This window comes from Ornithorhynchus anatinus, chromosome X5 (genome assembly GCF_004115215.2).
Source record: "Ornithorhynchus anatinus isolate Pmale09 chromosome X5, mOrnAna1.pri.v4, whole genome shotgun sequence".
Lineage (NCBI taxonomy): Eukaryota > Metazoa > Chordata > Mammalia > Monotremata > Ornithorhynchidae > Ornithorhynchus > Ornithorhynchus anatinus.
In genome coordinates this window covers 381,014-391,373 of record NC_041753.1, presented here as the reverse complement: position 1 = coordinate 391,373, position 10,360 = coordinate 381,014, and the positions used below count along the sequence as shown (strand labels likewise).

At 63.8% G+C, this 10,360-nt stretch overlaps 1 protein-coding gene across 1 annotated transcript; it reads left to right on the top strand.

Annotated features, from left to right (window-relative positions):
• Nucleotides 1-1,846: 1,846 nt before the first annotated feature.
• Nucleotides 1,847-4,694, top strand: RAB25 (RAB25, member RAS oncogene family). Its single transcript, XM_029055697.2, has 5 exons — nt 1,847-1,985; nt 2,743-2,938; nt 3,807-4,000; nt 4,265-4,345; nt 4,475-4,694. Exons 1-5 carry the CDS (start codon nt 1,943-1,945, stop codon nt 4,594-4,596), a joined length of 636 nt encoding a protein of 211 aa, XP_028911530.1. The 5' UTR covers nt 1,847-1,942; the 3' UTR covers nt 4,597-4,694.
• Nucleotides 4,695-10,360: the final 5,666 nt, after the last annotated feature.

The following is a 10,360-nucleotide window of genomic DNA, read 5'->3' as shown; positions in this document are numbered from 1 at the left end:
GACGCCTGTTTGCTTGTTTCGATGCCTGTCTCTCGCCCTTTAGATTGTAACCCCGCTGTGGGCAGGGGTCGTCTCTATTGATGGTGATGGTATTTGTGAAGCGCTCACTATGTGCCAAGCACTCTTCTAAGCACTTATTGCTGTACTGTACTTTCCGAGCGCGTATTACGGTGCTCTGCTCACAGTAAGCGCTCAATAAATACGACCGAATGAATGACCTGGGTTCTAATCCCGGCCCCGCCTCATACCTGCCGTGTGACCTGGGGCCAGTCACTTCCCCTCGGTCCCCTCCTCTGCAGAAGGGGGATTCCACCCCTGCCCTTCCTCCTACTTAGACCGGGTGCCCCACGTGGGACCCGACCATCTCGTAGAGAAGCAGCGTGGCTCGGTGGAAAGAGCCCGGGCTTGGGAGTCGGAGGTCGTGGGTTCTAATCCCGGCCCCGCCTCTGGTCAGCCGGTTGACTTTGGGCAAGTCACTTCTCTGGCCCTCGGTCACCTCATCCGGAAAATGGGGATGAAGACTGTGAGCCCCACGTGGGGACAACCTGATGACCCTGTATCCCCCCCCAGTGCTTAGAACAGTGCTCGGCACAGAGTCAGCACTTAACAGATGCCATCATTATTTTTGAGAAGCAGCGTGGCTTAATGGAAAGAGCCCGGGCTCGGGAGTCGGAGGTCACGGGTTCAAATCCCGGATCCGCCACTGGTCAGCGGTGTGACCGTGGGCAAGCCGCTTCACCTCCCCCTCAGTGATCTCACCTGTAAAATGGGGTTAAAGACTGGGAGCCCCACGGGGGACATCCTGATCACCTTGTATCCACCCCAGAGCTTAGGACAGCGCTTGGCACCTAGGAAGCACTGTACAAATATAATAATGTTGGTATTTGTTAAGCGCTTACTCTGTGCAGAGCACCGTTCTAAGCACTGGGGGAGATACAGGGTCATCAGCTTGCCCCACGTGAGGGTCCCAGTCTTCATCCCCATTTTCCAGATGAGGTCACTGAGGCCCAGAGAAGTGAAGTGACCGGCCCACAGTCACCCAGCTGACAAGTGGCAGAGTCGGCACTCGCACCCGTGACCTCTGACTCCCGAGCCCGGGCTCTTTCCACTGAGCCACGCTGCCGCGCATCATCATCATCATCAAAATTACTCGGGGCGCTCAGTACATAGCAGCGTGGCTCAGTGGAAAGAGCCCGGGCTCGGGAGTCAGAGGTCATGAGTTCGACTCCCGGCTCTGCCGCTTGGCAGCTGGGTGACTGCGGGCGAGTCACTTCACTTCTCTGGGCCTCAGTGTCCTCATCTGGAAAATGGGGATTATCTGTGAGCCTCGCGTGGGACAAACTGATGACCCTGTATCTGCCCCAGCGCTTCGAACGGTGCTCTGCACATAGTAAGCGCTTAACAAATACCAACAGTATTCTTATTCACGTCTCTGGGCCTCAGTGACCTCATCTGGAAAATGGGGATTCACTGGGAGCCTCACGTGGGACCACAGCGCTTACAACAGTGCTTAACAAATACCGACAGTATTAAAGCGCTGGGCGAAGACAACACCCCCCGCCCCCCCCCCGGGCCACCCGCTGCCCATCTGGGGTTGGGGGCGTCCGCCGGGACGGCTTGGGACCCCGCCCTCCTCCAGGCCCCGGGCGGGGCGGGCCCGATACAGGATTAGCTTGCTGCTTCCCCCACGCCATTCTCGGGCCCGGACCGGTTAACGTGAGTCCTCCGGGCCGGGGGAGGGACAGAGACGAGCAGAGACAGAGAGAGACGGAGGGAGATAGCGGGGGGGAGGGAGAGGGAGGGAGGGGGTCCCCTACCTGTCCGACCTGTCGTGTCGTCACCGGCCCCGCCCTCCCGGTTCTTCCTGGTCCTCGGCTTCCGCGGTGGCCGGTGGCCGGCCCGTCCAGCCCGCCTCCTCCGGGCAGGCCGGCAGGCCTGAGCCATGGGGACCCAGGCGGACGAGGACTACAACTTCGTCTTCAAAGGTGAGTGGGCCGGGGGGTGGGGGGAGGGTCCCCTCCCCGGCCCCCGGCCCGGAGGACCGGCCGTGCAGCGGGAGGGATGGGGGGTCAGACCGCAGGGAAGACGGGGGAGTGGGGGCGGGGACCCAGGACCCCCCCACCCCCACCGGCCCGCAGGGCTCTGCACACAGTAGAAGCTCCACGCACGCTGCGGAGAGAACGAGCCCCCCCCTCCACCCCGGCCTGGTCAGGGACAGAGACCCCCCCAGCGGAGGGAGAGACAGAGACCCCCATCCCTCCCCCCCCCCCCCCCCCCCGGCAGGTCATTCGTTCATCCCGTCGTATTTATTGAGCGCTTACTGGGTGCAGAGCGCTGGACTCAACGCTTCGAAAGTACAATTCGGCAACAGATAGTGACAATCTCTACCCAACAACCGGTCGGAGACAGAGACCCCCCCTCCAGAGACCCACCTCTCCCCGGCCCCACGCTGTTCCCCAGCGGCGGGGGAGACGGGGACCCCGAGAGACCCCTCCCTTCCCACCCCCAGGCAGGTCAGAGTCCCACTTGTCCCCCCCACACCAGTGGAGTGACAGAGACACTGAGAGACAGAGACATTGAGAGACCTTTCCTTTCCCTTTCCCTTCCCTTCCCTTCCCTTCCCTTCCCTTCCCTTCCCTTCCCTTCCCTTCCCTTCCCTTCCCTTCCCTTCCCTTCCCTTCCCTTCCCTTCCCTTCCCTTCCCTTCCCTTCCCTTCCCTTCCCGCCCCACCCATGCCCGCAGTGGTGCTCATCGGAGAATCCGGCGTGGGCAAGACGAACCTGCTATCCCGGTTCACGCGCAACGAGTTCAGTCACGACAGCCGCACGACCATCGGCGTGGAGTTCTCCACCCGCACCGTGCTGGTGGGCTCGGCCGCCGTCAAGGCCCAGATCTGGGACACGGCCGGGCTGGAGCGCTACCGCGCCATCACTTCCGCGTGAGCGCGCCCGGGGGTGGGGACGGGGCCGGGGGTCCCCCGGGGGGGCGAGGGGGCGAGGTCGGGACGTCCCCCAGACCAGGCCGTCGCTTCTAGGTGAGCGCTGCGGGGATGGGGAGGGGGAGCAGGGGTCTTCCGGAGTAGGGGAGGCTGGGGCGTCACGTAGGCCGAACCGTCACTTCTGCGGGAGGTAGCGTGGCCTAGTGGCAACGGCCCGGGAGTCAGAGGACGTGGGTTCTAATCCCGGCTCCGCCTCGGGTCTGCTGGGTGACCTTGAGCGAGTCACTTAAATTCTCTGTTCCTCGGCTCCCTCGTCTGTAAAACGGGGATTAAGCGTGTGAGCCCCAGCGTGGGACAGGCACCGGGTCCCACCCGGTTACCTTGTATCTCCTCTAGCACTTAGAACAGGGCTCGGCACGTAGTAAGTGCTCAACAGAAACCATCCTTCAGGGTGAGCGCTGTGGGGGCCGGGGGTCCCCGGGGGAGGCGGGGGTCCGGGACGTCAGGCCAGAGACCATCACTTTTGGATGAGCGCTCGCGGGGGTCCGGAGGGGGCACACTGGGGGAGTCGCAGGGGGTGCGAGCCGTCTGTGAGCGAATGCTGGGTGGGCACCGGGGGGGGGGGGGGAGGGGGCTGGGGACCCAGGGCTGGGGGCGACCCTCCGGAGCAGACCGTCACCTCCGCCCGGACCGGGACGGGACGTCTAGGAGAAGCGGGGGGAACGACAGCCCACGCTTATTTGGTGTCCCGGACTTCTCCCTGTGCTTCCCTGTCCGTTTTCCCGGTACCGGCCCCCTCCCCGTGCTGCCGCCGCCTTCCCCGCCCGCCCCCCGACGGCCCGCGACCTCCTGTGACCCCGCGGCTCAGCTACTACCGGGGGGCGGTGGGAGCCCTGCTGGTGTTCGACGTGACGAAGCAGCAGTCGTTCGCGGTGGCCGAGCGCTGGCTGCGGGAGCTGTACGACCACGCCGAGGCCACCATCGTCGTCATGCTGGTGGGCAACAAGTGTGACCTGGCCCAGGCCCGCCAGGTGCCCGCCGACGAGGCCCGCGCGTTCGCCGGTGCGTGGGACCCCCGGCCCCCGCCGCCCCCCGCGGAACCTCGGCCCCGCACCCCCGGGGCGTCCGTGGCCTGTCCCTCTCCCCTCCGTCCGGTCCTCAGTCCGCACTCCCGCCCCCCCCGGACCCTCCCCGGCTCTCCAGGCCCAGTTGCCGCCCCCCACCTTCTCGCCACTGTCCCCCTCCCTGGGTCCAGGGTGGCCCTCGGTGACGTGTGACACTCCCCTCCCCCCCCCCGGCCTCTCCGACCTCCCCCTCCTCCTCTAGAGAACAACGGTCTCCTCTTCCTCGAGACGTCGGCGCTGGACTCCACAAACGTGGAATTGGCCTTTGAGACGGTCCTAAGAGGTCAGCCCCCTCCCCGCACCTCGAGACGTGCCCCCCCGCCCCCGACTCAAGGTGCCCCTGGAGAGGATGGGGGTAAGCCAGTGGGGCTGCCCTTCCACCTGACCTCTGACCGCGCCCCTCCCCTCGCAGAGATCTTCGCCAAGGTGTCCAAGCAGCGGCAGGGTGGCGGCCGGGCAGCCGGGGTGGCCCTGGGCAGCGGGCAGGAGCCGGGGTCCGAAGACAAGAAAGCCGCGTGCTGCGTCAACCTCTGAAGCCCCCTCCCCACGAGCCAAGGCCCCCGGACGCGTGGATCCCTGTCCCCCGACCCTTGGAATAAAGCCCTTTTCTAACAATGTCCTGCAGGTGACTGACCGGCGAGGGCCGTGGGGGAGTTGGGCAGGAGGACCACTCTGGGGGGGGTCCACGGTGCTTCCCGCCATCCGCCCGGTCCTGGGCTCCGCCATCCGGCGGGAAGACCTTGGTGGGATAATCAGTGGGACTGGATCCTGGCTGTAGCGTGCACCTGATGAACTCCAACCCGGCTAACAGCGTAAGCGCTATAATTCTATTCATTTTTCTCTCTGCCTGCCCCTTGCTCGTTGTCGAGAAGCAGCGTGGCTTAGTGGCAAGAGCCCGGGCTTGGGGGTCAGACGACGTGGGTTCTAATCCCCCGTTCCGTCACTTGTCCGCTGTGTGACCTTGGGCAAGTCGCTTCACTTCTCGGTGCCTCATCGGTAAAATGGGGATTAAAAAACGTGAGCCCCCACGTGGGACGACCTGATTGTCCTGTATCTACCCCAGCGCTTAGAACAGTGCTTAGCATGCAGTAAGCGCTTCACAAATACCATCGTTATTATTATCGCCGCTTCCATCATCACCCTCAGTCAATCCGCCAATCGTATCTACTGAGAAGCAGCGTGGCCCAGCAGTTAGTGCCGAGGCCTGGAAGTCAGAAGGACCCGGGTTCTAATTCCGACTTCGCCACTTGGCCGATCCGTGACCTCTGTCACTTCACTTCCACGGGCCTCGGTTCCCTCATCCGTAAAAGGGGGATTGAGAGTGTGAGCCCCAGTGGGGGACAGGGACTGGATCCGATGCGATGAACTCGCATCTACCTCAACGCTTAATCCGGCGTGCCACTCAATAAGCCCTTAACCAATACCGTCATCATCATCATGATGTGTCCAACCCCGTTTGCTCGTATCCACTCTAGCGCTTAGTACAGCGCCTGGCCCATAGTCAGCGCTGAACAATTACCATTTATCATGATGTTTCAAGGGGATGGGGGCCAACCGCCCTCCGCCCGGGGCCGGCTCCCCACCCCTGCCCCCCGACCCCCAACCCGGGGGTACCACCCCGTGGTGGCTAGGCCCACTTAGGGCCGGGGGACAGGCCCAGCCACCTGGGACTCCAGGGTCCCCCCCACCCAACCCCCCAAATCCAGCCGCGGCTCCGAGCCTCCCCATGGTGGGGGGAGGGGGACTCCGCCGGGCGCCCCCCCCAAGTTGCCCCTGTGTTTGCGCCCCCTCCCCACCCCCCAGGGTAGTCGTACGCCGCAGCCCGTAGCAATGATACTTTTAATAAAATTAATTCCTGGATAAACACGTTGAATACAGACCCCTAACCCTCTCCCCTCCCGGGCCGAGCGCCCCCAAGCCCCCCGGCCCCCGCTCCTACCCCTACGCACTACGGCGGGGAGACCCCCCCCCACCCCGGCCCCCCATCCCTCCCCCAAACTACGGACGCGAGTTCTGGGGTCGAAGGCCTGGAGAGGGAAGGGAACCGGGGTCCCAAGTGCTAAGGAAACGACACCCCCGGAACCCCCTCCCCCCCAACCCCGCCCCGGGGAGGGGCGGGGACCCTCTGCGAAGTGTCGAAGGCTGGGAGGGGGTGGGGGGGGGACCGCAGACCCCCACCCCACCCCCCAATCCCTTAGACCTCCCTGCCCCACCGAGCCGGTCCCCAGCCCAGAGGGCCCGGGCAGAGGGGGGGACGCCGAGCCCCAGCTGGGCTCACGACCCTACCGGAGGTCATCGTGTCCCTCCCCCGGCCTCCGAACCCTCACCGAGCCGGTGTAAGGGAAAGGGCTACCCGGTGGTCTACCCGCCATCCCTTCCGCTGCAGCCTCGAGGGCCGTGACCCGACGGCATCCGTTGAGCGCTCACCGTGTGCGAAGCACACCGCCCCCCCTCCCCTCCTATCCCCGTCAAGTGGTCGGAGACCCCCTCCCCTCACCTGGCTTCGGGCCACATCCTCTGCCCTGTCCCCCACCCCCCAGCCGGGATCCGCTAAGAGGGGAGAGGGCCGCTCGAGGTCACCCGCTTTGGAGGGGACATCTCTGCAGCGGGAGGGAGGGAGGGTAGACGATAATGGGGTCTGGCCGGGGGGGAGGGGGGGTGGGGGAGCAGGGGACGACCACAGTGACCATCGGCGAGATTTTTCCCTCCCCTCCCTCTCCCCGGCCCCCCTCCCACCCTCCACACACCCGGGGCAGAGATCTCTGCCCCCTCCCCACGCCTTCACCTCCTCCGCTCGCCCCCCCCCGGGGGGTTGGGGGTGAGGGCCCTCCGTCCTTGACCCTTCCCCGTTACTAGAGTTTAAGCTACGGGCACATCATCTACTACGCCACTATGTATTTTCTCTCCATCTCGACTCTTTCTCTAGGATTATATGAAATAAATCTCAATTATTCTTATTATTTATTATTTGTAGTACTCTTCTCTCTCTCTCTTTTTTTTTTGGTTAAAAAAAAAAAACCCACAAAACTAGGTCGTTCCTATTAAATCTCCTCTCATCGCTCTCTGTGCAGAGGGGCAGGGGGGCAAGGTGCCCCCTCCCCAGTCTCCGATACGACTGCCCGGGGGGAGACGTCACACCTCCACCCTCGTCCTTCTTGTCGTGTGCGTGGGCATGTATGTTTGTGTGTGCGTCTGTCTGTGTCTCCTGCGTGCCCTCCGGCTTCCCGCCCCGCCTTCGCTCCCGAAGCGGCGCGGCATAGGGGTTAGGGCCCGGGCCCGGGCGTCCGCATGTCACGGGTTCCAATCCCGCCTCCGCCACTCGTCCCCTAGGTGACCTCGGACGAGTCGCTTCGCCTCTCCGGGCCCGTTCCCTCAATCGTACGGTGGGGACGGAGACGGGGACGGTGTCCAACCCCATTTCTCGTATCGCCCCCCCGGCCCCCGGCGTTAAGTACGGTGCCCGGCACGTCGGGAGCGCTCGACGGACACCGTCATCGTACCTCGGGCTGACGCCGGCGGGGTCCGGTGGCGATCGGAGGGCCCAAGACGCCCCCTCGGCCCGATGTGGCCTTCGGTCGTCCCCATTTGCCTGGGGATGGGCAGAACTGGGGGCCTAAGCACTGTCCCTCGGGGGGGCGGGGGCTTCCAAACTCCCTGGAGCTCGCCCGGCTCCCGCCGCGAGTCCCGGCCACTGTCACTCCGCTATCGCCTCCTGACCCCGGGCCCCGAGAAGGGAAACGGAGACCACGAAACCACTCCCCGTGGTCAATCGGGCCTTGAAATAACCCCCCGGGGACCTCAACGGTGGATTCTTCCCTCCCCCCGTGGGACGGGCATCTCGGGACGTCCCCAGAACTCGTCTGGACCCGTCGCCCTAGTAATCTAAGGCCCCCCCACGTACAAACGACCCAAGGCCGGCCGGGGGGGAAGGGGCCGGACCAGAGCGGGTCACGTAAAGTAGGTGAGGTCAAAGGTCCAGCCCTAAACCAGCGCATCCCGGACGGACAGCTGTTCTTCTCTGCCCCTTAACTCGGTCACTCCCTGCGATCCGGGACCCAGAGAAATCAAACCAAGAGGCGCCGGGCCAGGCCGGAAGCTCGCGGCGGGCGGTTAACGGGCCTGCCGACCCCGGGGTGCCGTCCTCTCCCCGGCGCTCACCCCAGGGCTCCGCACACGGTAAGCGCTCGATAAATACCGTCGGCTGACGGACGGTTAGGTGGACCGGACCCAATCTTCGTTCTCACCTGCTAGTTCGGGGCCTCCGCTCTCACCCACCCCTCCGCCCGGGACACGGAGCGAGGGAGCCGACGGCGAACGCCAGGGATAAGATGCTCGAAGAGTCAGCCCGTCCTCTCCTACGGCTCCCGTTCTGGGCTACAGCTCCTCTCCATCTGGCACTGTGTGTGGGGGGGGGGTGCGTGTACGTGTGTGTGTGTATACGTGCAAGTGTGCGTGCGTGCTTGTGTGTGTGCACGTGTGTGTGATGGGGGGGGGGGGATTGTTTCTCTCCTGTCTCCTCGTGTCCTGGTGGGAGGAGCTTTCTGCTTACAACTCCCACTCTGAAACCAAAAGAACCAAAAGATTAATGAACAGAAAAGGACAAAATAAACCTCAACATATATTAAAAGACTTCTTTTCTTTTTAAGCTTTAACTCTGGATACAAACGTATTCCACTCTCTCTGCCTACATATACCTCTACGCCCTCCTAAAATTTTTTATTTTTTCTCTATTTTTTTTTTTGAGGATCGCTTTATCATAAAATAAAATATCCTTTGCCATATAATAAATTACCTAATAAAAAGTTTTTTTTCTTTTTAATCCTCATATCAGCCCAGGATCTTTGCTACATTTATACGGTAATAAACGCCTTTATTAAAATAGAATATTAAATTATAAAGAAGTGTTTTTTTTTGTTCATTTTTCTCTCTCTCCTCTGAATTCAGGCGCCTCCCTCGCCTGTCCATCTGCCTGCCTACGTGGCTATAAGGTAACAGTCAACAGCCTTAGGAAATAGGAGGGGGGGGTGAAGGGGAGGAGGAAGAGGACTTCCCCGGACCCCTCCCCGGACCCCGTCTGTCCGCCCAGGACAGACCACCCTGGACGGCCACCGTCTCCCAGCCGCCCCCCCATCCCCTCCGCTCCGGGGTGCAGGCTTGCATTTGGTTTCGTCTCCTCATCCTACTCAGTGCAGCGGGAGGGATCGGGGCTATCGCGGACGGCTCCCCCCGCTCTCCCCCTCCGCTCTCGGGAGTCTGGGTCGCGGCCCCCACCCTGCCCGATCCCCTTCCCGACGTCTCCCGGTCCGGCCAGCGGAACCAGGGACCCCCCCCCCCCCATCTGCCCAGATGGGGGACGGGGACCGCTCCCCAGAAAAAGTTCCCTCTGAGACACGACCCTCCCCGCCCAACTCCCCGGGACGAACTGCGAGCAGGGGAGGGGGCCCTGATCTGACCATCCACTATGCCCTCGCATTGACCCCCGGAGGTGGGCGGGCAGGGACGGGGCCAGTCGGCCACCCCCTGATCTACGGATTCCCTGGGCCCCCAGACACCCAATCCCCCCCCTACCCTTGGAGGGGGGGTTCTCAAAGGAGGGTCGACGTCATAATTTCATCCCATTTCCTGGCCAGGGAGAGGGGCGACGGCCCCCCGGGGAAGGGGGTCTTGGGTGGGTGGGTTGGGGGGGGAGCGGGGAGGGTCGGGGGAAAGGAGGATTCCCCCAAATCTCTTCAGCTGCGTTCCCACGGGTGGGGGGAGGGGATGAAAAGAGGGAGAGACACCGGAGATATGGAAACGCAGAGATTGACAGTGACCTGGAAACCCGAGAGTGAATCCACTCCAGGAGAGAAATGGAGAATGAGAGACCCCGAGGCCGAAGCAGACAGGCCCGAGCGACCGCAGAGGGGAGCGGGAAGGAAGTGGGAGCATGAGACCGCAGCTGAGAGCTCGGGGGGGGGGGGGGGGGCGGGCGGCGGGGAGAGAACGGGACCCTCCCCCAGGTGACTGGGACCGGCCTGGGGAGGAGCGGACGACGTCGACACGTCTCCCCCATTTTTTGCTTTTTCCGCTCGGACGGCGGGGCGGGGTGGGAGGAGGGCAGAGGCAGGGGCCGGTGGGGGGGGGGGGACACGGGTGAGGTGAGACCCCCCCCTCCCCAGCCCCCCAGCGCCGCCCCCCACCCCGGGCCCCCTCCGCCCGAGTCCCTCTCCGAGTGGCTTGAGGTATACGACTTTGGGGAACGGGGACGGTGGGGCGCGACCCGGGCCCGGCCCCGCCCCGGCCCCCCGGCCGCGCACAC